Here is a 26,941-nt window from a genome sequence, read left to right on the forward strand (position 1 = left end):
CATCCATTTACAATGCTTGGTGTCAGTTTATTTATCTCTTGTAAAAATAAAATGCAGTGTGTGTGTGTGTGAAAAAAAAAGTGAATGCATGTTATATTTTGTTTATTAATAAAATGCACATAAAATATTTCCCCCCAAACCTAAAAAAATATTAAATTAAATTAAAAAATAAAATTTACTGTTAGGAAGCAGAAAAAAAAAAAAAAAGAGAAGAGTGCTAAGGGACCAGGTCAGACACAACACACCTTGACCTGGCATAGTTTTAGTGATGGAGACGGGAGACTCTGACATGAACTATGAGACTCTGGTGGTGAAATCAAAACAAGTTAACACCAGGGGTGCTCAGGTGGGTCTATATCCTATGAGTCACCATTGCCAAATGTCAGGACTGGTTGTGGGTACAGAAGAGATGGTACTGCATGGGCCATTCTTAACGAGGCCAGGGAACCAGGGTGTACACAGGCACTGGGGGCAGGGGGTGCAGTAAGGCCTGGCTGGCACTGGCCTGGCAATCCAAACGCTTGGCAGGATCCCAATGCTGCCACTCCTTAGACCCCAGCAAGGTAACAGATGAAGTGCCTGGAAAGCTACCAAGAGCTCTATGAATGTTTGGACTTATTACATATTAACTAAGAGGCTGCTTTTGGTTTTCCTTCCTTTTGGAGGAAGGATGGCATCCCCGAGACAGCACAGGCTTTAGAACTGGGCTGACCTGGGTTCTGTCCTGGCTCCTCTTTAGCTCTGGGAACTTGGACAAGTTGTGTAACCTCCCTGGTGGAGAATGGCCTCCTAACTCAGACTTAGTCACAGCCTTTATAGTCTCGACAAGGCCTATATGACTTCACATGATCGGGAGCTTCACTGGTCTCTGGCCTCTTCCTCGCCCTTGCTAGCTCTGCTCCAGCTGGCCTTTTCACTACATTCTCTCAACCTACAAAACATGCTCTGACCTCAGGGCCTTTGCACTTGCAGTTTCCTCTTCCTAACACTTTCTTCAGGTATCTGCAATGTGGCCTCTTTGCCCCCTTCATGTCTCTGACCAAATGACACCAATTAGTGTGATCTCTTCTGACCATCCAATTTAAAAGGGTAACTCCTACCCTTGATTTTTCTGCACAAGATACCTCACCGTCCAACATACTATACATGCTTTACCACCTGTCTCCACTCATTAGAATTTAAGTCCCATAAGGACAGGGGCTTTTTTTCTTTATAATTGAAAAATTAAATTGTTGTTTGTTTTCTAGGGGTTTTGTTTTTTACCCACTTCCTTTTCCCTCTCGCCTAGCAGTGCCTGGCTGGCTCACTTGTAGAAAAAAGGATACAACCTTCTGTGCATAAAATCCTATGTGCCTGATACACAGCAGGCATTGTATTAGACACCTAGAGCTGCTGCAGCAAATTACCACAAAGTTAGTGGCTAAAACAGAAACTTATTCTCACAGTTCTGGAGGTGAAAAGTCCAAAATCAAGGTGTCAGCTCTAGGGGAGAGCACTTCCTCACCTCTCATAGCTTCTGGTGGCTCCAGGTGTTCTTAGCTTGCGGATGCATCACTCTAATCTCTGTCTTCATGTGGTCCCCTCCTCCCTGTGTGTCTCTGTGTCTGACGCTTGTCATTGGATTTAGGGGCCACCTGGATAATCCAGGGTACACTCATCTTGAGATCCTGAACTCACATCTTTTTCCAAACGTCACACTGATAAGTTCCAGGGGTTAGGACACAGATGTATCTTTTCGGGGACCAGCATTCATTAACTACTAGGAAACAAGGATATAGAAGAACTTATGAATTCCAAGCATGGGGGAGAAATAACTGAGCATCTCATTTATTCCTCACGACTGCCCAGTAAGGCAGATTCTACTATCTTTGTTTACATGCAAGGAATGGCGCTCCTGCAAGCAGGAGCTTCCACCCCAAGAGCCATATTGGTGTCCACCTGAGTGACAGGTGACACCCCAGGTAAGGAGGAAGCCAGTTCACCCAGCTCCAGCCACTGCCATCCCCATGCCAAGCCCCTGGAGCAGGCCCAGCTCTGCCTGGCCGTAGGCTCTAGGGACACTCAGGTGTGCCCAGAGGTCACATAGTAAATTAGTGAGACAATTCAGACTTGAATCTAGATGTCATGCCTTCAAGCCAGCGGCTCTTTCCATGTTCTCAAGCTCCTTTATAACCAGAAAACTCAAAAGGAACCAGCACAAAGCCTAGCGTGAGAATTCACAGCAACCCTGTCACTGGGTGGGGGGTAGCAGCCTCATCAGCTACGCCCGTCCAAGTTCCAGGAAATATCCCCTTTGCTTTGGAGCTAATATAGACCATGCAGCGCGGCACGCAGGATCTTACTTCCCAAACCAGGGATGGAACCCGTGCCCCCTGCAGTGGAAGCGCAGAGTCCTAACCACTGGACCGGCAGGGAAGTCCCGACCGTGCAGATTTTGATGGGGTATTTATTGCTGTTTCACCTCTTGCTGCCAGTCTTAGGGTAGGGCTTTCTAAAGTAAAACCACAAGTTTGAGAAACGAAAGACCTGCCTTCACTACCTACTACTTTGGCCTTGAACAAGCTATTTACTCTGAGCCTCACTTTCCTCATCAATAAAACCAGGATTCCACATCTACCTGTCTCCAGAGTGAGATAATGCATAAGCAGTGTTCAGACCATTCTGAGGGCCTTACTCCTGAATATAAAGTTTCTACAGCTCCAGGAACATTTGATCTTTGATGGGTAGGTTGTGTGAGTTACCTGAGACAACCAGTTTCAGTAAAGTTTGTAATTATTATAGATCAGTATGATCTGTGCTTTGTTAGAAAAGATTAGAAATTGGCTCCGGTAACAGTGTGGGCTGCCAGGTTTGGGGATGCAGAAGATGCCATCTCAAAGAAATACCCAAGATGGCAGATCCCATATGGTTGTTTAAGGGAGGGATGGCAAAGAGAGGGAAAAACAGACACAACCCAGCTGTGACTGGCCGTGAAGGTTGCGGCAGACAAGCAGTAGCTCCGAACCTCACTGAAGGTGGGAGAGGCTGCCCACGACATAAATCAAAGTTTTCAGTGTGAAAAGTCAGGAGACCTGGGCAGCAGAAGACAGTAGAGTTTGGAGCCAACTCTTTGCTTTTCCTTATAACTACGTGACCTCGATCAAGTCACTTAACTCTCCAAGTCTGTTTCCTCATCAGTGAAATGGGGATCCTACTAAACCCGAGCTGTGAAGTATAGGCAATGTACATGGATTCCTTTCAGCACAGTCCTGGCAGTGTGTTCAGTAGTTCCTTCCTGAAACCCAGCACTTCCACAAACATGCATGCAAATTATGGCAGGTCATTAATGCTCACAGGATTCTTGTGAGATGCAGATAATATACTGAATATGAAAATGTCCTGTATAATACTTTATGAATCCAGGGATTAAATAATTCAAACACCAATAAGGAACGCATCAGGAGAAAGTATCTCATGACAAATGGGAAATCACATATTGTTGCCCTTTGTCCGCAGATGCTCCCCAACCACAATGAGACAACAAATCTGACTCTAAACAAGATCCTTTATTGAGACCTATTTAAAAAATTTCACTCCGATTTAAATAAACTTCAACTCAGTTGACTGGCTGATGGCTGAGCCAGGTAAAGGCTTCATGGTGGCAAAAACACTCCCTACCTACGATGACATCAAAATAGGTTCCTGAGTAGTGTCAAGTATGCATATACTCAGGGTCTCTGTCCCATCTTCTTCAGGGTTCGATTAAGCTGGAAGAGAAAGAAAAGCAAAATCAGGTCTGGCTTTTTTTTGTTTGTTTGTTTGTTTTTTGGCTGTGTTGGGTCTTCATTGCTGCATGCGGGCTTTCTCTAGTTGTGGTGAGCAGGGGCTACTCTTCATTGCGGTGTGCAGGCTTCTCATTGCAGTGGCTTCTCTTGTTGTGGAGCACGGGCTCTAGGCACGCAGGTTTCAGTAGTCATGGCACGTGGACTCAGTAGTTGTGGCTTGCGGGCTCTTGAGCACAGGTTCAGTAGTTGTGGCACACGGGCTTAGCTACTCTGCAGCATGTGGGATTTTCCTGGGCCAGGGCTCAAACCCGTGTCCCTTGTATTGGCAGGCAGATTCTTAACCACTGTGCCACTAGGGAAGCCCAGTCAGATATGGCTTTTCCACCAAACCTTTTCCTACAGTGTGCACGATATCACCAGGCCAGGCCACCCCTCTGACATGAGCATGAATTGTCTACTATCATGTGTAAATGCTCGGTTAGGTCCTCCACCTGACATTCTTATGGTGTCACACAAGTCATGCAGCTTGTTCTATCTGCCCTTCACACTCAACAAACACACATCCCATACTGCTCTGCCCATTTTATAGACAGGAAAGGGACCCAGGGTGGCTAGACTTGCCAGGGCTGCATTATTATCCTGCAGGAGGAGTCCGGAAGCATGGACCACAGCACAGCAGTGACAGTGACCTCTGCCGGAGGACTCAAAGCACCAAGACGCAGTGGCTCTAGCTATGGCCACAAAACGTGACCCACAAGACCTCTCCAAGGGCAGGATGTGGTATGCACCAAGTCCGTCAGAACAGAGCTTCATGGTCTCAGCCTGCAGAAACTGGCCAGACCTGTCTAAGTCAGAGAGTAACTGCCAAATGGTGAGGGATGGGTAAGAGCAGGCAGTGAATCCACCCATATTAGGAAATACCAGGGAGGGAGAAGAGAGCTGGCCACCCGCAGCGGGAGATCTTGGAAAGAGATGCTCCAGAGAAGGCTGACACAGCAACTCTTACAGGCCCAACCCCACTCCCCAAACCCCAAGCAGCCAGCCAGTCTAGCTCAGAAACTTAAAGGGCCAATTTCAGGCTTTCTTGAGAACAGAAATGAGAAATAAACGATTTATAACTCCCCACCCAGTTCCTAACCTCTGTCCCCAGCCCACACACCGCTCTCTCAGACCTCTCACCTCTTCAAATTTGTGAATCTGCCGGATGAAGAAATCCCCATAGCGCCTGGCCACCTTGGTGTCTGCAATGTGGATCATGTCCTATGAGAAAAGCAGCCAGACAGGAGCAGTGAGGGAGAGCCACTTACGGACCTGCAAATAGCAGTGATGCTAAGTGCTAGATAAACCCCTGTGGAAGAGCATTACCAGTCAATAGCAACTCTTTCTTTTTAGATGGCTGATTTTTATTTTCTTCTTGTTAATTCATTTATTTTATTTTCTAGTCTTTTTTAACGAACATGAATCTTTTGGCAATAGTAACATTTAAAATAGCATTTTATTCTTATACACTGTTTATAAGTATAAAGTTGCAAACTAGTCTAGATTTTAAATTGCTTTTTAGCTCAAAATATTTTGTTGAGCACCATTTTACTTGTAAATTATGACATAATCTAGGTTAAGACCCAAGAACTTTCTGAATCTCTTTGATAGGATTTTTTTCAAGTCAAGGATGAAAAAAGGCAAAAAAAAAAAAAAGAAAGTATTTTGCCAAAGACAAACCTGAACCAATAAGGAACAATAATAAAAACATGCAATTAAAAACATTTTCATGTAGGAAATTTAAATCATATTATTAATTTAACCTGAATATAACCTCACAGCAAAATTTTATTTGTAATAACCAAGTTGCTAAATCTTGGGAGAAGTGTTTTATTAAAGACCACCCAGATGGTTGGGACCAGTTCAGCTGGGTCACTAAAAGGGAGGGAGGGATGGAGCAAATGACTGATATTGCCAAAGAACGTGTACATGTCAGGCATTGGGAATAAATTCAAAAAGGACTTTAGCTAGCTGATGCGATACTGCAGGGGATGGACAGTTCTGATATTTAAAAACATGACTTAAAAACAACACTGAGGGGGCTTCCCTGGTGGCGCGGTGGTTGAGAGTCCGCCTGCCGATGCAGGGGACACGGGTTCGTGCCCCAGTCCGGGAGGATCCCACATGCCGCGGAGCGGCTGGGCCCGTGAGCCATGGCGGCTGAGCCTGCGCGTCCGGAGCCTGTGCTCCGCAACGGGAGAGGCCACAACAGTGAGAGGCCCGCGTACCGCAAAAAAAAAAAAAAAAAAAAAAAAACAACACTGAGGGCTTCCCTGGTGGCGCAGTGGTTGAGAGTCCGCCTGCCGATGCAGGGGACACGGGTTCGTGCCCCATTCCGGGAAGATCCCACATGCTACGGAGCGGCTGGGCCCATGAGCCATAGCCGCTGAGCCTGCGCGTCCGGAGCCTGTGCTCCGCAACGGGAGAGGCCACAACAGTGAGAGGCCCGCGAACCACCCCCCCCAAAAAAACATTGAAAAACTTCCACTACAGACATGTTTCTGCTTTTGGTGAGTCTGTCCATGGCAGGGATAGCCAAGTTTCGCCCACACCAAGCCTTCAAAAAGCCATGAAGTCTAAAACGAGAGGATCTGGTTTAGCACGATGAGCTTCCAAAAACAAACTACCCAACTGGCGAAGCATTCCCACATCTAGGTGTATACACCCAAGAGCATACTGTTGACACAAAATGTGTACACAAAAATTCATAGCAGCATTATCCATAATAACCAGTGAAAACAGCTCAACTGTCCACGAACTAATGAACAGATAAACAAAGTGTGGTATACCCAAACAGTGGAATATTATTCGGCTGTAAAAAGGAATAAAGTACTGATACTTGCTACAACCTGGGTTAAACTTGAAAAGATGCTCAATAAAAGAAATCAAACGCAAAAAGCCACATATTTCATGATTCTATTTTTAGAGAATATCAAGAATAGACAAATCCACAGAGACAGAAGAAAGATCACTGATTTGTCAGGGATGCGGGGGAAGGAGGAATGGGGAATGCTGTTAACGGGCAGGGATTTCTCTTTGGGATGACGGAAACGCTGTGGAATTAGACAGCAGAGATGGTTGCACAAGATGGTGAACAAACTAATAATCATGGAATTATACCCTTTAAAGTGGTGAAGTTTGTCATGCAAATTTTATCATTAAAAACTGTCAGCCAAAAATAAATTAATTAAAAAAATGAATTTTTATTGGAGTATAGTTGATTTACAACGTTGTAAAAAAAGAGTATTTAAATTAAATAAATAAAGAGTAGTTAGCAATGGATAAACACACACATACATATGGTATATTGTGAGGTTATTTGTCTCTTAGGGTTGTGTATCCCTAAGAGACGTTGTGTACATATGTGTGTATTGTAGACCAACATCATTCTGAAAGCAACCAAAAATGTAGGATATTTAAAAAAATTGCCTCATAGGTGCTTCCCTGGTGGTGCAGTGGTTAAGAATCCGCCTCCCAGTGCAGGGGACATAGGTTTGAGCCCTGGTCCGGGAAGATCCCACATGCTGCGGAGCAACTAAGCCTGTGGGCCACAACCAAGAGCAGCCCCCGTTCACCTCAACTAGAGAAAGCCTGCGTGCAGCAACGAAGACCCAACACAGCTAAAAAAACCCAAAAAAACACCGTTATGTGTACTGTTCAATAGCCAAAAACCACCCAAATGTCCACCAGTAGAAGCATGGAAACACCATGGTCAGTAACTGCAGTAGAAGTTGGACCATCACACATCACAGAACAATAAGCATGACTGACCTACTGCTACATATGGCAACGGTGGATGGTGATTCTCTCAAATATAATGTTGAGCAAAAGAAGCTGGACAGAAAATACCACATACTGCATAATCCCATTATATCAAGTTCAAAACCAGGCAGCACCAATCTAGGGTGGTACAAGTCAGGACAATGGCCTCCCACCCACTAAAGTACTTCCAGCAATCTACTAAGCACCCTCCCCCCTTCTTCTCCAACCTCATCTCCCACACCACAACCTCCTCTCAGGCCACTCCAGCCGCACTGCAGCTGTCTGGGCTCGCTCCTGCCTCAGGGCCTTTGTTCTAACTGCTCCCTCCACCTGGAACGCTCTTCCTCCAGGTATCTGCTTGCTAATTTCCACACCTCCTTCAAGTCTTAGCTTCAGTTTCACTTTCTCAACAAAGTCTACCCTGAGCACCTTAATACTGCAGCCTGTGCCTTCCACCACCATTACCCCAACTTACTCCACGGCATGTGGCAACTTCCAAACTACTACATGTTTTGCTTAATTATAATGCTTTTTGTCATTTTTTTAACACTAGAATACCAGCACAAGGGCAAAAATCTTTGTTGATTTTGTTCAATGATATGTCGCAGATGCCCAGAACAGTGGGTGCCTTGAGAACCTAGCCCAAGGGGCAGTCATACCTTATCGATGTAGAAGTCAACCTCAGAGGCTGACTGAAATTCGCCATCAAGGGCAGAGATGCCACTGGTCCACACCAGGTTCTTCATTTTGTGTTTGAAGACAAGAAGTTGGATTCGGAACTCCTGCTCAGTGAGGTCCAGGAAGCCGGCCAGCTTGGCCACAGGCATGGTGGTGTAGAGCTTGAGGAAGCTGCGGATGGTTGAGAGTTGGGCCTGCTGCTGCACCTCGTCAGAAAACACCTTCAGCTGCTGTAAGAAGGGCTCCTTGTGGTAATTGGGGTGTACGTTGTCATAGTTGGGCACTACAGGTGACAGGAATTTGGGGCAGGAGTAGCTGAAAAGTTCCTCGTAGACCTGTGGGTCACCTTTCTGCATGCGCAGCATCTTGTCCCCATATTTCTCCCGCAACTGGAGGTGAATGCTCTCATCGATACGCATGGGGTACATGGTGAGGGCGATGGCCAGCAGGGCGTGCATCTGCTCATTCTGCTTGTTAATCTGGGGGTTGGGGGAGAGATCGGTGCAGGGTCAAATGAATGGATTTTCTGAGGTCCCCACCATCCTCCCAAGTACACTCTGTACAGACCTTCTGACTTCTCCCTTTGTCTTACACCCTTCAGCTAACTTTCCCAATGTCTCCTCCAATCCTCCCTCTAGCTCTACGGAACTTCTCGCCTAGTTCCAGGTCCTCTGTAGGACCTGGATTCTTTACTGCTAACTCTGCCTCATCACTGGCACGTCAATCGTTCCACACCAATTATGATCAATTCACCCAGACATCTCTGATGGCACTTAATGACTCCAGAATAAAGATTAAATACTTTAGCTGGGTAGTGAAGGTTATCCCAGACTCTAATACCCCAATCTGGCTGTTCTCCTGCCTTCTAGCCAAAATGATTTATTGTGCTACTACATGACCATACTTCCAAGTCTCAACACCTTTGCTCTGCTTAGAAACCTGCTCCCAATTCTATGCATGTTTTGAATCCACCCTCCTCCAGGCAAACTGCTTGAGGGCAGTACCCACATCTAACTGATTTTAAACACCCACAGCCCAGTGAACACTCTAGGCACTGCTGGGGAATAAAAGTGAAACAAAAATTCTGCCCTTATCATCAGGGTGTTAATGATCTGAAGTAATAGGTGTAACAAAGAAAACACTTTAAGTAGGCTAGCCATTAAAAAATCATCCTATTGAAAAAGCATATAAAAGAGCAACATTTTGGAAGGCGTTTACCCAAAAACTGTTGGCATAGGTGTGTCAGCTGGTCAGAGGCCTCCTTACCATCTCATATTTGTACGTGGTCCTTTGGAACATGCTCTTGGTCCTCTGGATGTAGAGAAGGATGTTGGCAAAGACCCGGATAGCATCCTGGTATCGACGCATCATCAAATATGCAAAACCAACATAATAGTATGTGGTAACCTGGCACTCGGGCACACGAGAATACATGCTCTGTGGAAGGAGGCAGAAGCAGCAGCCATGAATCTCAAGACCAATTCATCCCAGGTAGGATCTGAAAATTGCTGGGGCCTAGTGTCAGCTGAGGTGGAAGCACTGAGGGCTCCCTGCAGAGGCCCTGAACTACCCAGAGGAATCCTGGCTCTGAAGTCAGAGTCTCTGAGTGCAGATTGTACCACTTACTGATTATGTGACCTGAGGACTCCATTTTCTTGGCTGTAACAGAAAAGGACTGGACCAGGTAACCCTAAAATTTCTTTCAGCTCTAAAATCATCTACACCTCACTTTCACATTCTTTCTTGCTTTCTAGTCCTTGCTTTTCCAAATAAGCCCTATAAGAGAAAGGACAGATAAGATACACACACGTCAAACAAAAACGTGCCAAGTTTCTGTGGCTAGGAAAACAACCACTGCTAACGTATCATTACCTGTGCCACCTTAGAACTAAGTAAGTCTTTCATTAATTCTTCAGTGAAAGTTGAAAAGTAAAAACCTGCCAGCGTCAGTCTGGTTTGAAAACAGAATCAAAAGACTGCTGAATATTTTAAGTGTTGTTAAGCACCAAAGAGAAACCACCTGGTCCAGGTTCAGATTTTCCCTGCAGTGGTTTTCCCAGTTCTTGTCTCAATTTTCCACTGACCTGGGGAGGAATCCTCTTTTATTCTCCATGAAATCTGTCCTAATAAAAGATCAGAGTCTCTCCTGAAGCAGACAGACAGACTTTCTGGCTCTGGGAAGATGGGCCTCAGGAAACAGGGAATGAATTACCTTCTTGTTCAGTTCGATGTTCTCCAGCACCTTGATGGCCTGGTAATAATCCCCCAACAGGGAGTGCAGACGCAGAAGCCCCACCAGGCTGAAGTAGCCAAGCATCTTGTAGAGGGAGTGCCGTCCATACTCGCCAGCCACACTCTCAGGGTCACCTGAGAGAGACACACAGACACTGTGAGCACTGCAGCAAAGGCAGTGGAAGGAGGGCAAGCCTGACCCTTGAAGTTTACCCTCAGTAAACTCTTCATCTACTGCCAGTCTCTAAAGCTTCCTGCAATAGGGAATAACTGCCTTAGAAGGAATACCAAGAAACATCATGCCTGGCCTTATGCTAAGCTTACATTTCTACATCACCTAAGGGGTGTGGCAGGCCCCCCCATCCATACACACCTAAGAATATGAGAGGACCCCTCTCATCAATAAGAGTTACTTGGCAAGGTCCCTCCTTTCAGGAAGTCCATGAGATCAAAGCTATCTTCCTAATAACACTATTTAGGTGTGTTCCTATTTATCTTCCTAAGATACTATTTGCCTTTCTCACTGAGTTGACATTTGCACTGATGGTGCAAAAACAACGCGGGTAAAACTATGGACAACTTAGCATCAATCGGGTAGTGGCACCAAATTCCACTGTCATCACTGTATTCTTTACCACCACTCACCTGCAATAAAAGAACCAGCCACTTTCTTTTCCCCACAAAACCCCATTTTTACTTGAAAAAATAACTGATACACAGAGTATGAATAGAGACATGGGTATTTTCTCAAAAATGAGTGCAGTGAGCCTGTTAAGGTATCAATGAAAACAACTGGCAGTGTTTGCTGCCAATGAAAACTTGAGCTTTTAAGTAAAAATGAGCATTTCATAAAACTTCTATCTGCCACTACGAACTCAACAGCTCCCCAATGAAGACCTATCTGATAAGGCTGATGGTCAAAGTAACAGATGTGGTTTCAAAACACTGTATAATTGGGACTTCCCTGGTGGTCCAGTGGGTAAGACTCCGAGCTCCCAATGCAGGGGGCCCAGGTTCGATCCCTGGTCGGGGAACTAGATACTGCATGCATGCTGCAATTAAGAGTTCGCATGCCGCAACTAAGACCTGGCGCAGCCAAAATAAAGAAATAATTAAAACAACAACAACAAAAAACTACAATAAAATGTGTCAACTTTCAGAAAATCTTGATAGCTCAATGAATCAGTATTCTACAAAATCACGCACAGGTTAAAAAAAATTCACTCAAGCTGCAGGATAAACAAATAAACTTTAATGTAACAAAGTATAAGTTCACTGATAAGGCTTCAGATTCCACACTGCAACTAACCTGTATGAAACTACCCCCTGTCAACTTCTGATGCACAACCAGAGAAGAGCCAGGCTACCTGTAAAGGCTATTAAGTTTCTCTTCCCTGTCCCAATGAAATATCTGTGTGAGGCCAGATTTCCCTCAGATACTTCAACCAAAACAGCATATTGCCACAGACTGAGTGAAGAAGCAGGAGACTCCAGCTCTCTTCTATGAAGCCAGACATTAAAGAGGTTTGCAAAAACGCCACTCTTCTCACTGTAACAAGATCTGTATATAGATAAACCTTGTGATTCTTAATCTTTTAAGACTGTAAAGTGGTCCTCACACCAAAAAGTTTTCGAAGTGCTTATCTAAACAAAGGCCCTGGAGAGGGAGTAGAAGTGTTTACAAATGCAGCTCTCAGGAAGTGCTTGTTCAGTCTGTCGGCCAACAGACTGCCAAGCCCAGCAGCCCCCAAATCAGCCCTCGGCTCCTGTTCACACCCAAATACCAAAGAGGAGCAGCCCATCGCTCCTCCGCACTACCCGCGGCCTCTACTCACGAGGCACAGATGGCAGGCGGCACTCACCTCCACTTGTGTACACCTCCAGCTGTCGGTTGATGTTGGACTTGTCTACAAGGGAGTGAAGGACATTGAGGACGCTGTGAACATTCCAGATTTTGGGATTGGAACGCAGGAAGTCGATCTCCTCCTCCGACTTCTTGGCAGTCTTACAGCGGTACTGACTAAACGACTGAAACTGTTGAGGAAGAAGGGAAACGTGCAGCAGTGGCGTTAACGCCAAAGGGACAGCACAAGCACACAACACGCTACTGCTACCGCTTCTCCCGCTACACCAGTCTGTGTACTGCTGGTTCTTTCAAAGCCATCTTTGATTAAGCTGTGGATTTGTTCATTACTGACTATGTTACTTATTCCACAGCTAAGCAAAAAGCTCTAAAATGAGAGGTAATTTGTGGAAAAAAACATTCAATTTGGAGTCAAACATAGTCTAGAATTACTTAACGTCTCTGGGCATCACAGTGCCATCAGCCTGGCCACCAGAATCAGGTGGCTTACAACAGATCTACTCATACGTGGTAGAGATGGGGCAGGTACCTGCATGTGTGTGTCTTCCCTTCCAGAGCTGACCATCAATTCACCTGTGACAGGAACCCAGTCTGAGTCACCCGTCCCAACCACAGAGCCTGGCCAAGTGTAAGGCACATATAGGGTACATACCACAGCTATTTGTTTGGGGCAGGGTTTCTATCTGGGACCAGCACTGGGCTGGCTCCATCTGTCACCCAGAGACTAGCACAGGAGACCTAGTTACTCTGTCAGAATTAAGAGCTCCCTGGTTGATTTCTGGTGCATACACGGGTTTGGAAACCAGGGACCTAGAATCTAGGTTCTAGATGACCTAAGATTACTTTTCAACTCTAAAATATCATCCTCCTCGAAGAGTGCAGGAGAAAACGTTTCCAAATTTACAATAAACAAATAGTATCGGGGCTTCCCTGGTGGTGCAGTGGTTAAGAATCCACCTGCCAATGTAGAGGACACAGGTTCGATCCTTTGCCTGGGAAGATCCCACATGCCGCGGAGCAACTAAGCCCATGTGCCACAACTACTGAGCCCACGCTCCACAAAGAGAAGCCACCGCAGTGAGAAGCCCGCACACCACAACGAAGAGTAGCACCCACTCGCTGCAACTAGAGAAAGCCCACACGCAGCAACGAAGACCCAACACAGCCAAAAATAAAAATAAATTTATAAGAAAAACAAAACAAAACAAAGAATAGTATCCAGAATATACAAGGAATTCTCATAAGCCAAAAAGAACAAGATCATCCGATAGAAAAATGGGCAAAGGATACTGATGATCACCTCGAAGAAAAACAGAATTGGTCACTTAGCAGGGAAAATGCTCAATCTCTTCAGAGAAATGTAAATTAAAATGATTATCATTTCTTTCCTATCAAACTGACAAAAATTAGATCGACACCATCCGGTACAGAAAACTTGCTCTCAAATGCTGCTGGTAGGAGTATAATTTGACACAGCCTTTTAGGAGGGCAGTAATTACTATTTATTAAAATCCAAAGTGACAAAATGTTCTATATCTTAATTGTAGTGGTGTATACACTTGTCAGATCTCATCAACTGTACACTTAAAATTGGTACACTTTATTGCATGCAAATTGTGACTCTACATATCTGATTTAAAATAATTTTAAGGGCTTCCCTGGTGGCGCAGTGATTGGGAATCCGCCTGCCAATGCAGGGGACACAGGTTCAAGCCCTGGTCCGGGAAGATCCCACACGCCACGGAGCAACTATGCCCGTGTGCCACAACTACTGAGCCTGCGCTCTAGAACCCATGAGCCACAACTATTGAGCCCACATGCTACAACTACCAAAGCCCGCGCTCCTAGAGCCCGTGCTCCGCAACGAGAGAAGCCACCGCAATGAGAAGCCCACGCACCGCAATGAAGAGTAGCAACTAGAGAAAGCCCACGCACAGCAACGAAGACCCAATGCAGCCAAAAATATATAAATAAAATAAACAAATTTATAAAATAATTATAAAAGCAAATATCCTTCAGCCAACAATTCTACTTACAATCATCCCTAGAAATAGACTTTATCTGTAACACATACACAAGAGTGGTACACCATGTACATGGCACAAAAGAACAAGGCACGTCTCTATATGATGACTATCTTTCCAGACAGTAATTGATGCCTCTGCAAAGGCAAGGAAGGAAGACACTTTCACTTTATCTGCAGTTAAAAAAAAACAAAAACTCAACAATAGCAACACATTCATATATTACTGCATCAATACAAATAAATGAAAGAGTGGTGGGGAATAAGGAGCAAAAAAAAAAAAAATTTTTTTTTTTAAATTTTAAAAAAGACAAACAACAAGAATAAAGAAGAGAGTGGTGGGGAAGAGCCCCTCACCCCATGCGGTTTAACTGGTGTTTTCTTCTTAAGCGGCTTATAGTGCTCTCACTTTTCACAAAGACTGGCTGGTGGAATCACACCTGGCCCACACTGGCCAGTCTTTGTTAGAAGCAAGAGCACTTAAACCCCTTAAGAGAACACAAGTTAAGCCCAGGGAATTAGGATTATCTTAAGACGGATGAAGAACCTTAGCACAGATGATCCTCCCTGACTTGCTGCTAGCCAACAGGACAGACAATCTTCTAAAATTACTCCAAATAACGAGCCAAGGAGCCAGAGAGGGCAAACAAGGCCAGTGTGGTTTGTGGCCTTTACTGCACAAAGGACTGAAGCCTGTCTTAAGCAGGAAGCCTCTTTCTCAAAGAGCCCTAGGAAGGTTTCCTCAGCTCACCAATCACAACTTATCAGCACTCTGTACTCAAAGTCTCTTTGATCCATGGGGCTCAAATAACTGCTTTATTAGGAAACTGATTTCTCCTGAAATACCTAGTAAGAACTGTGCCATCCCTGTAAAACATGGAAAAGATGTTTTCCAAAATCAACTATTTTATGTTTTTTAGCAACAGCACTCTGAGATAGGTAATTTTTCCCTTTTGATAAAAATGTTCTTTCATTCTGATCCAACATATACTCACATCACCAGCACCACAATCAAGATATAGAATCTTGGGCTTCCCTGGTGACGCAGCGATTGAGAGACCGCCTGCCGATGCAGGAGACACGGGTTCGTGCCCCGGTCCGGGAAGATCCCACATGCCGCAGAGTGGCTGGGCCCGTAAGCCATGGCCACTGAGCCTGCCTGTCCGGAGCCTGTGCTCCGCAACGGGAGAGGCCACAACAGTGAGAGGCCTGCATACCACAAAAAAAAAAAAAAAAAAGATACAGAATCTTTCTCCTGTAGGCGAGGAAAGTGAGGCTCAGAGAGCTAAGTAACACGTCATCACTACAGAGCCACCAGGTGGCAGCCCCCAGACAAGTACCCACTCCTAGCGGACTCCAAAGCCTGGAAACCTGTGTTCTTCCCGCCAGACCACCTCTCAAGGTCAGTTAAGAACGTGGTCAATGTCAGGAGCTCAGTTCTCCAGACTTTGGAGTTCAGAATGGAGCTCTTAGACCTCACTGATTCAAAACACAACAACAGAGGCCACTTGCAAAGGGTATTTCACACTACCCTAGGGTGGCTACATACCATGATCTTTTTAACAACACAAACAATGGTAACAGCTGCTCTTTGTCTGGACCAGTATTTCAAATTAGGCCAAGGCTGACCAGATACCTGGTAGATGAACTCATCGATGATATCCCAGAGCCACTGGTTGGGGAGTTCAAGGGGAGCAGGACCATCAGCATCTGGGCAAGAGACCACAGAAAAGTCAGACTCAATCAATGACTATGCCCATTCAGTAAGGCTGCAGAATGCATTTTGTAATTTCTCTCTTAAAAGGACTATGAACCACAAGACTTCCCCCTCTTCCCACCTGCACATTAAAATCCTGCTAAAAAGAGCTGAAGGCCAATATGAGGTCTCATCATAACCTCAGACTCACTGAGAATGTAGTTGAAGAGATTGCAGTAGTTGTAATAGGATTCAAACCTCTGCTCCAAGGAGGGTCCCCCCTGTAAACAAAGCAGAGAAAGGAGGACACATTTAATCTAAATGCGTTCTACTTGTGGCCTGCCACTGACAGTTGAAAACAAATATAGCTGATCCTTGAAAACACAGGGGTTAGGGGCACCAACCCTCCAGAGTCAAAAGTCTGTGCATAATGTATCGTTGACCCTCCACATCTGCAGACTTAACCAATGGTGGATCCTATAACACTGTATTTATTGAAAATATCTGCATATAAGTGGACCCGCACAGTACCAACCTGTGTTGTTCAAGGGTCAACTATGTATGAGAATTGACGTTGGCTCTCCCCTTCTTAGCATGTGAGAGCACTCAAGTGACAGGGAAGATAGTTAAGTGCTACAACAGTTCAAAGGGGCACTGAATACCTGACGCCAATGGTCAAGTTTTAAACCAAAAAATTCAACTGAGGGGCTTCCCTGGTGGCGCAGTGGTTGAGAGTCCGCCTGCCGATGCAGGGGACACAGGTTCGTGCCCCGGTCCAGGAAGATCCCACATGCTGTGGAGTGGCTGGGCCCGTGAGCCATGGCCGCTGAGCCTGCGCGTCCGGAGCCTGTGCTCCGCAACGGGAGAGGCCACAACAGTGAGAGGCCCGCGTACCGCAAAAAAAAAAAAAAAAAAAAAAAAACTTTAACTGACCATTAAAGCTCAGGCATATAGATCTGGCAAGGCAGAGGAGTGAGGGCAACGTGTTTCAGGAAAAACAGGACTAATGAAGGCAAAGAAGTAAAATCATGGTGCTTGAAGGTTAGGGAGTAAGGCAGACAATGCTACACTGGGCAAATTAGGCCCAAAATGCAGAGGTCTTACAGTGCCAAACAAGAATTAAGCCAGGGGGTCTGCAAATCCACCATTGCCTGTTTTTGTAAATAAGAACCTTAACTGGAACAGAGCCATGTGTACTCACTGTCCATGGCTGCTCCAAAGCTGAATAGATTCGACAGAGACCATCACAGCCCTCAAAGCCTAGAATACTCTCTGTCTGGCCCTGTACATAGCAGGCTGCTGACCCCTGAGCTAGACTTCATGTGGCTGGCAACTTAGAACCACTGAAGATTTCTGAGCTGGGGAACAACGTGATGTATGGTGTATTTTGTGATGAAGTAGAAAGAACACTGCCTTGGAGTCTTAGCCCCACTGCTTACTAACTGTGGGGTCTGACAAGGTACTTAATCCCTCTGAAAACTGAGATTATGAAGTGAAAGTGCCTAATACAGTAAATGCTCTTTCAATGAAAAGCTCCCCCTCCAACTACCCCCATCATGTACATCAAACTGCCCCATCTGGTACCTAGTGAAGAGATCATGGGGTCAACAAACTTCTGCTGTATCTTCATCTACAGACCAGAGGAAAGATCAGAGGTGGCAACCAGCCATACTATGGGTTCTGATGCCACGTTCTGCTGAAAGCCATGTTATACAGGCTGGTTAGATTACTAGCTCAGCCTGCAAAGTACCTGAGCCATAGCATCAATGACAGAAGAGAATCTCTACTTTCTATCAAATGAGGTAGTCAGAGAGCTCACTGGGATGCCAGAAAAACATGGCCCCCCACAGTACTTCGGCAACAAGAACTCCTTCACCTACCGCCACTGATGGTGGGGGGCTCCTGGGCCAAGACCAGAGCTCTTGTCAGGTCAAGTCATCCTCAGGGGGATGAGAGTGAGTGTGAGAAGCTGGGAACTCTTTAGATGGAAATACCCTAAGGAGACTGTGGTGGCAGTTTCTTTAATTTACACACGCACATACACGCTCCAACAATTAACGTTTCAACGTTGGGGATCAGACACTGGATTAGAGCAGCGAACAAGACAAAGTCCGTGCCCTGCTGGAGTTTACCCTCTAGTGGGGGAAGCAAACAAAACCCAAATAAATAAGACAATGTCAGAGAGTGATATCTACTCTGAGGTGTCACATAGTATGGCTAGGAGCCAAGGGAAGGAGGGAAAGATGCAGGAAATGAGACTGGCAAGGAAGTCAGGGGCCAGGTCAAGCAGGACCATGACTAAGACTTGGGATTTTATTCTAAGTATGATGGGAAGTCATGGTAGGATTGTGAGGAAGGCGGTGACTTGATGAGACTATGTTGTAAAAGGATCACCACGGTTACTAGGTTGAGAATAAACTTAAGCGGGCAAGAGTGGAAACTGACACCAGGTAAGCAGTTATGTAGTCATTCAGGCAAGAGATAATAATGCCTTGAACTAGGGTAGGTATGTGCATTTTTAAAAGATACAATGCTATATGCATACCTAACAGACTACAGTACAGTGTAGCATAACTTTTTTTTTTAAGATTGTTTATTTATTTAAAAATAAATTTTTGGCTGTGTCAGGTCTTAGTTGTGGCACGCAGGCTTAGCTGCCCGTGGCATGTGGGATCTTAGTTCCCCAACCAGCGATCAAACCTGCATTCCCTGCGTTGTAAGGGGGATTCCTTATTGCTGGACCACCAGGGAAGTCCCTAGCATAACTTTTATATGCACTTGGGAACCAAAAAATTCATGGGACTGGCTTTATTGCGATATGCACTTTATTGCAGTGGTCTGGAACCAAACCTGCAATACCTCCAAGGTATGCCTGTAAACAGTGTAGACAGTATTTTAAGAAACTTAGAGCACTCTAAAATTTAGAACTCGGGAAGAAAAGAATCAAGCAAGTGCCCAAAGTTGGAAGACTGTGGTAGAAAGAACAATGATGTCACAGTAAGACAGGCCTAGCTTCAAAGAATTTTGCCATTTACTAGCTGCACGAATTTGAGAAAAAGCAACCTCCCTGCGCCTCAGTTTGCCTACTTTGCAGGATCACCATGGGGACTAGAGACATGCAGACGCATGCCAAGTGCCTAGAATTGTGCCTGGCACACAGCGACAGTTCTATGTATTTCTCAGAGGGCAGGAGGCTCAGTGGCAATGCACTGAAGGGAAAAAGCAAGGGCATTCCAAGCGGAGGCATCCGAAGGTACCTGGGAACGCACTTTTAGGATGACGTCCTGCAACCCAGTGCATGTGATAAGTGTCCAGTCAAGAACTGTGGGGATAAAGAAATTAAAAGGATGGACAGGCTATGCAGTGGTACCATTTGCCTGAAACAGACACCCAGCTTTCTGGGTTCAATCATTCCCTCCATCCTTTCTTAAAAGAAAGCTCAGAAAACATGCCAACCACTCTTGGACACTGAACCAATATAAACTAGCAATTGTTTTCCAGGGACAAAAATGGCATAGAGTTTAAAAACTGCCAGCAACGTTTAGATACTCACACTGACTTTGGCATATATGTGCCTGTAGTATAATTCTTTGTACAGAATCAGAAAGACAGCATCTGAAAGAGATGGCAGAAGGGTGCTTTAGTAATCCACCAAACAACTGGGGTCTTCTGGCAGTTTTAGCCCTTGGTGGGAAGTAAAGTGGTAAATGTGATTTCAGAAACCAAACAACATCAAAATTCTAACACTTACACCCCAAGAATACATGCAACGAGAAAATTCATTTCCCACTTTACTCTTTCAACCTCATCTTAATCTCATTCAGGCCCATTTCCCTTCACCACTTAGATATTCTGCCACACAGTTGCTTAACCACGACGTAAATACTAATGGCTCCATGGAAGGCAATGTGACAGTATCAGAACTGCACGTACACGGGCATCTTTGACTTAGACGTCCTACTTTAAGGAATTTATCCCATTGATATGATGCAACCATTAAAAAGAAAGAAGGGGCTTCCCTGGTGGCGCAGCGGTTGGGAGTCCGCCTGCCGATGCAGGGGACACGGGTTCGAGCCCTGGTCCGGGAGGATCCCACATGCCGTGGAGCAGCTGGGCCTGTGAGCCATGGCTGCTGAGCCTGCGCATCCGGAGCCTGTGCTCCGCAACGGGAGAAGCCACAACAGTGAGAGGCCCGCGTGCCGCAAAAAAAAGAAAAAAAAAAAAAAGAAAGAAGGCGGGGACTTCCCTGGTGGCACAGTGGTTAAGAATCCGCCTGCCAATGCAGGGGACACGGGTTCGAGTTCTGGTCCGGGAAGATCCCACATGCCACGGAGCAACTAAGCCCATGCGCCACAAATACTGAGCCTGTGCTCTAGAGCCCACGAGCCGCAACTACTGAGCCTGAGTGCCACAACTACTGAAGCCCGTGCACCTAGAGCCCATGCTCCACAACAAAAGAAGCCACTGCAATGAGAAGCCCGCGCACCGCAACGAAGAGCAGCCCCCTCTAGCCGCAACTAGAGAAAGCCGGCGCACAGCAACGAAGACCCGACGCAGCCAAAAATAAATAAATTAATTAATTTTTTAAAAAGCGGGGATGAGGTCTTTGGATATCAATGTTGTGCAGAAGTTAACATACAGGTCTGAGACTATTAGCCTTAGAAAGGCCTGCTGGTAAAGTTGGTCCTTGCTTGGCATCTGAGAACCTAGATTTCAGGAGGGTTTCCCACCAATCTCATAAGGGTGGTCTGCTATCCCTAAACTGTTTGTGCAAACAACATGGTTTATACTGAACACCTGCTTTCCTTCTGGGAGTCTGGAATTTAAGTACATGCTAGGCAGAGGATATGCCTACAACACCAGCCCCCAATAAAATGCCTGGACATTGAGTCTGTAATGATCTGCTCTGGTAGCGCCATAGAAAGCCCCACAGCTGTTGGACTGAGTCCTATGAATCCTCCTAGCAAATAATCAAACCTGGGGGTGGTCTTGGGAATCCTGGAGCTGCAGAATACTCTCCAAAAATATAATAAATTTTAAAAATGGAAAGAAAGGAGCATCTATCTAGTCTTTGTAAAAAAGGAACAAGTTATTCCTAATAGCTTATATATGCATAGAGTATCAGAGGAAGGATAAACAAGAAAACGGTGAACACTAGATGGCTCCAGAGAGAAAAACAGACAACTTGGGATAAAAATGGGAGGGGGATTTTTATACCAATTCTTTTATACTTTGAGTCCTGTGAATCCTTACCTGTTTAAAAACATGTATTACAGGACTCCTATTGTGCTCAACATACACAATATTATATTCTTTACAGACAAAATATTAAACAGAGCGTAATGTCTGAGCAATACGGAAACACATTTAAGAGTGAGTTCTAGCAAACGTATGGACACCAAGGGGGGAAAGTGGCAGGGTGGTGGTGGTGGGATGAACTGGGAGATTGGGATTGACATATATACACTAATATGTATAAAATTGATAACTAATAAGAATCTGCTGTATAAAAAATAAATTAAATTTTAAAAAAAAGTGAGTTCTAGGACTTCCCTGGAGGTCCAGTGGTTAAGAGTCTGCACTCCCAATGCAGGGGGCACGGGTTCAATCCCTGGTCGGGAAACTAAGATCCCACAGGCTGCACTGTGTGGCCAAAAAAAAAAAAAAAAAAAAAAAAAAAAGAATGAGTTCTAAACCTGAGTAACGACGATGATACTAATGTTTAGTATTCAAAAAATGTTAGCTGTAACAAAAGAAGTGAAAGACTTGTACGTTAAAAAACTACAAAACACTGTTGAAAGAAATCAAACACCTAAATAAATGGAAAGTCATCCCATGTCCATGGATTAGAGGACTTAATATTGTTAAATGGCAAAACTCTCCCAAATTGATCTTCAGATCCCACATAATTTATATCGAAATCCAAGCTGGCTTCTTTGCAGAAATTGACAAGCTGATCCTAAAATTCACATGGAAATTCAAGGGACTCAGAAGACCCAAAGCAATTTTGAAAAAGAACAACAAAGGTGGAGGACTTACACTTGCCAATTTCAAAACTTACTCCAAAGCTACAACCATTTAGACAGTGTGGTTGGTACAAGCATAAGGATAGACATAGATCAATGGAATCAAAGTGACAGTCTAGAAATAAACCTCTACATTTACATGAAAACAGATTTCGGGAAGTGTCAAGACAATTCAATGGAAAAAGAATGGTCTTTCTGAAAATTGGTACTGGGACAGCTGGCTATCCACATGCAAAAGAATGAAGCTGGCTCTTCTTACTTCACACCATATTTAAAAGACATCATCAGAAAGTGAAACATGAGAGGAGGCCAGAGAGCCCATTCTGAAGCAACTGTAATGACCCCAAAAATTACGGAGGGAAGAGGAAACCAGTCAAGACAAAAATCCCAACTTCAGCTTTCACCACATGTGAAACACCTATGTCCCTTCTTCATCTATTCAGTTTTCATTCAACAAGTTATTTACTAAGGAATTTACTATGTACCAAACCCTGGGGAAATAAAATGGTGAGCAAAACAGACACAGATCGTCCTGAGCTTTCTAATGAGCCTCAGTCATAGGATCCCATCCAACACACAGGACACAAAACACTCACACCTACCGTTGCCAACCTGTGGAGCAATGGTTTCAGCCTCAGGCCAAGGTGTATTCTTGAAAAATCTTTCAGTCAACTTGGTCCAGCTGAAAATCAAGAAAAAGTATTCTAGAACTCCAAAATAGGAAGGATCTGAGAAGAGACAATCCTCATATTTATAAATAAGTACCCAAACTCCGAAAAGGGAAGAAGTCACGGAAACAGAGCCAGGGCCAGAGCCTCCAAATCTACAACTTTCCTCAACCCAATTCTATACCCCAGACAATCTTTCTTAATAAGGTGAAACATTTCTTTTACATCAGCTAGGCACCTACCAAGCTCTTCAGGATCATCTCCTGCCTCTGTATCATGAACTCTAGTCATATTTCACTGCTTACTGTTCCCTGACTTGAGAACTACCTTTTAGACACCCCCACCCCCCTCCCTTAGCTTTCCACCTCTCCTTCCACTTCCTGGAGTACTGTGCCTCCTCCCCCTCTCCAAACATGGAAGCAAATCAGTCTGTTTGTTGCAGTCTGATGCCACAACAGCCCTCAAGCATCCAACGCAAACACTGCTGCCCAAGATGCTTCACAACCCTATTTCCTTGATGAAGTCTTTCCTAACTATCCAACTGTGATTGACCTGTCTCATTTCTAATGCCCATTACATAAGGGCAGTCCCCTCAAAACCAGAAGCAACCACTCAGAGCTCCGCTCACCCTGTTTTGTGTTGAGAAGCTGTCCAACACAGTTTAGAAATTAGGTTCTGGTGAAAGACTGGACAGGTGCCAAACTCAGCACATCCACTTAGCTAGCTATGAGATTTATCCTTTCTGTGCTTTGTTTTCTCATCTATAAAATGAGGAAAACAACAGAACCTACTTCATGGAGTTACTGTGAAGGATAAATCAGTAAATACAGAAAAAGCACTCTGAACATTGCCTGATCTATAATGATCATACATATTATTGCTATTATAATTATTGATAGTGATGGTATTATTTTAGGCCTTGTACAAGTTCTGGGCAACGAGTTCAACAAAATAACATGTCCCTAGCCCCCAAAGAATCACAGAAACCCCTCGGGCACTCTCTTTACAGAGAAATGAATAAACATCACCCCTTTTTAGAGACTGCATTACTAAGCCAGTCTCACCCAGTAAGAGATCATTTCAGCCAATGGCCCATACCTGTTCTCATAGATGTCCTGAATCTCATATACCTTCTGGTCAATGACATCGCTGGAGACACGACTGGCCTGTAGCTCATACACTTTCTGGTCAATTAAGTCTGAGACAGTTTTGTGGAAATACTGGATGAAATTTTTGATCACTTCAGGGATCACCTGATAGGTCTGCTGTTCATACTGACGTTCATAAGCCAGATCCTGCTTCGGATCTCCTGGAGATTAGATATAATAAACACTTGAAATCCACACATAGGACATAACAAAAGGGCAAGGCCATCCCCTAAACAAAACTCAAGTCTATAAAATCGGGTATAATTCCCTTTTAAACACTCAGAAATATAAATCCTCTCCATGTCACTCCCAATCCCCACGGGCCTGTTTCCTCAAAACATTTTCCCACTACTTATTTATTTATTGAAGTTATTTATTTGCTTATTGCTTCCCACACCAGAACCTAATGTCTATGAAAGCAAGAACCCTGTCTTGCACCCAGGTGTACCCTCAAGACCCGGAACAGTTATGGGGGGAGGGGGGGAACTGTGCGAAGGGCAGTAAGTAGTAGGCACTTAATATTTTTTGAATAAATGAATGACTGCCATTTTCTACCCATATGACTTGGTGCAAGTAACTAAACTCCTCTGTCCTCAAGTTTTCTCACCTGTAATGTTAGTTTATGTCTCTATAGAACTGCTGTAAGAGGTAAATGAAATACTTCACACCAAGTACCCAGAACAACACATGGCACTTACTAAGTGCTAAATCAAACCAAGTTACTGGAACAACTCAGGAAACATCAAAAAACTTCCAAAAAAGATTTCACTTGGACTTGGTTTTAATTACTTTAATTTTTCACAACAAGATTTTCTTCTTCAGCTAACAGCTTCAACAAGGAAACCACAGTCAGGACAGTAACCCTTCCCTTCTGAGACCTTGAGGTGGACCATGAATAAGGCCTGGTTTAATAGCTCTCCTGCTGAGAGCTAGTAACTGACTCTAAACCTGGACCATCCAGACCTAGTTTTAAGCAGCTGCCCGTCAGAGCTGCTCTGAGACATCCAAAAAGGTGCCAATCCCTAGAAGCTGGCCAGACAAACCTGTAGACTCACCTGTGTGCATATCATAGTCGCCCGGGTAAGCATAGGGATCGTAAGCAGCCTAGAAACGAAAGAGACACAGACAAGACAGTCACCAGTTCGTGAATCCAAAATGCTCGTTCTAGGTTCTAAGCATACAAAGGTGGATAAGACACAGTCTCGTTCTTTGAGGAACTCACACGCCTGTGAGAAAAGGGAGAACAAACAGACGATGACAATACCGCGTTACGGCTGCAATAAGGCAGAGCAAAGCACAAGAGGCTGTGGGAGTCTGCGGGGCTTGACAAGACTGAACCCAGATCATAAGAAATCAGAGTGCAGTTACAGACACACAGAATCCTATAACTAGCCTCCGTTCCCGGACGTGGAAAAGGAGAGGACCAGGGGACCGGACACACGAGATGGGCGGGCCGAGACGGGCTGATCAAGAACCGGGAGCTGCGGGTGGCAACGGCACGAGGAACGCGCAAGCGGGGAGGCCGGCTGGGGCTGGTCGCGGCCCGCGAGTGCTCCCGGAGAGGCCCGGACACCGTCTCCCCGCGGGGCCCAGCATCCAAAGAGCCCTGCCCCTTCGCGGAGCTCAGCACACGCTCAAGACCAGATTACCTCAGACTCGTAATCGTCAGCAGGATACGACATGGCTGCGGCGCTCGCGGACCCAGGCCGGAAAGAGCGGAAAAAGTGGGCCTCGCCTGCCTCTTGACGCCGGAAGTCCAGCCCCCCTCGAGGCCGCCGGGAAACCGGAAGCTCTTCCGGGGCCGCCGGAAATCTGAGGCAGCCATGTTTGGAAGGGCGAAAGCAACAAACCCATACATTATTCCTCCTTCTTCAAATAGAGGCTCTACAAGGAAGGTGATTCTATAATACTTGCAAAGATTTAGAAATAAACACGTGAAATATTTCGGCGTAATAAAGGATGGGCAAAGTAGTTGAAACAAGAAATAATGCCACTCAAAAGATGGCTGACAGCTTTCTCGGCCGTCCTCTCGCGTGAAGGGAAAATCGGATATGGGGGGGCCTGATCGTGGATTTAGCTGCAAGAGGTTTGCCTGCGGCAAAAAAAAAAAAAAAAAAAAAAAGTCTTCAAACGTTCCGCCCTCAAAAGTCTAAACTTACTGGGTGTAAAAGTTGAGGCTTAGTCCAATACAGTGAGAGGGCATTGAGAAAAGTTGCCCGCCGACTTTACACGTTAAGGTTGGAGCAGGCAAAGATGAAGCCAGCTGTGATGTGAGGAGAGAGTCGTGAGACCCACCCTCTCGTGCGCTGTGGGTGGTGTTCGGAATCGGGCACGGGGGTGGGTTGGGCTCCTGAGGAAACCCTAGAGTTAGGGACTGGGTTATAAAACAGACCAACACAAACCGATATGTGGGTCAAGGGCCTTAGTTTAGCCATTTAGAATAGCAGTGCCACGCCCCAACTCTTTGTACCGAGTTTTTGCTTTGCGTTCCCCCGTTGTCTGTTACCTAGAGGTGATAACCGTCGTGGAACTAAGCGTAAGGACCCATGGAGACTCTTCGTCGGCGCAAGGAGGGTAACCCAGCAACGTGCTCACATGATCATATGTTTTTGTAAAATTTGCAAAAGTAATATTTTTATTGCAATCGGTTAGAGCCGCTCTCTACTCCGATTTCTCCCCTGTCACACTTCCCCTTGTGTCTAGTGGCGTTTGGGATTCAGCTAAAGGAAATCCTGTTGGGAACATTTGAGTTCAGTAGGATATATTTATGTGACACTCTAACGTGAATAGTTATTGCTGGCCTTCCGTGTGTAAGATACACCTAACCCGCTGTGATCAATGAGTGTCCTCAATGAAATAAGTATTTAAGGTTAGTCAGGGCACTAGAAAGCTTGAAATTACCTGAAATTACAGTTAATCTATGACAAAAATTTGATAGTTTGCCCTCAACTTTGACAACTCTCCAAGTGTTCATAACATTACTAGAAAAGAATTGCGAACTCAGAAGAAATTTTTTCTAAAACATCAGTAATAAAAATTTT

The 26,941-nt window shown here is 45.1% G+C and overlaps 1 protein-coding gene across 2 annotated transcripts; it reads right to left on the minus strand.

The window, feature by feature from the left end:
• Nucleotides 1–3,526: 3,526 nt before the first annotated feature.
• EIF3L (eukaryotic translation initiation factor 3 subunit L) lies at nt 3,527–25,659 on the minus strand. 2 transcript variants are annotated; one of them, XM_081248274.1, is made up of 13 exons: nt 25,550–25,659; nt 24,956–25,004; nt 23,851–24,061; nt 22,687–22,766; nt 19,612–19,673; nt 16,270–16,339; nt 15,999–16,072; nt 12,338–12,509; nt 10,456–10,610; nt 9,510–9,680; nt 8,225–8,722; nt 4,944–5,024; nt 3,527–3,746 (listed from the first exon to the last, which is right to left on the minus strand). In XM_081248274.1, the coding sequence occupies exons 1-13, from the start codon at nt 25,580–25,582 to the stop codon at nt 3,708–3,710; spliced, it is 1,695 nt and encodes a 564-aa protein (XP_081104400.1). In that variant the 5' UTR covers nt 25,583–25,659; the 3' UTR covers nt 3,527–3,707. The 2 variants fall into 2 exon arrangements, with proteins under 2 accessions (XP_081104400.1, XP_081104401.1); XM_081248275.1 differs by lacking the exons at nt 22,687–22,766; nt 24,956–25,004; nt 25,550–25,659.
• Between the last annotated feature and the right edge of the window lie 1,282 nt (nt 25,660–26,941).

This window comes from Mesoplodon bidens (assembly GCF_964165515.1).
Source record: "Mesoplodon bidens genome assembly, chromosome: 11".
Taxonomy (NCBI): Eukaryota; Metazoa; Chordata; class Mammalia; order Artiodactyla; family Ziphiidae; genus Mesoplodon; species Mesoplodon bidens.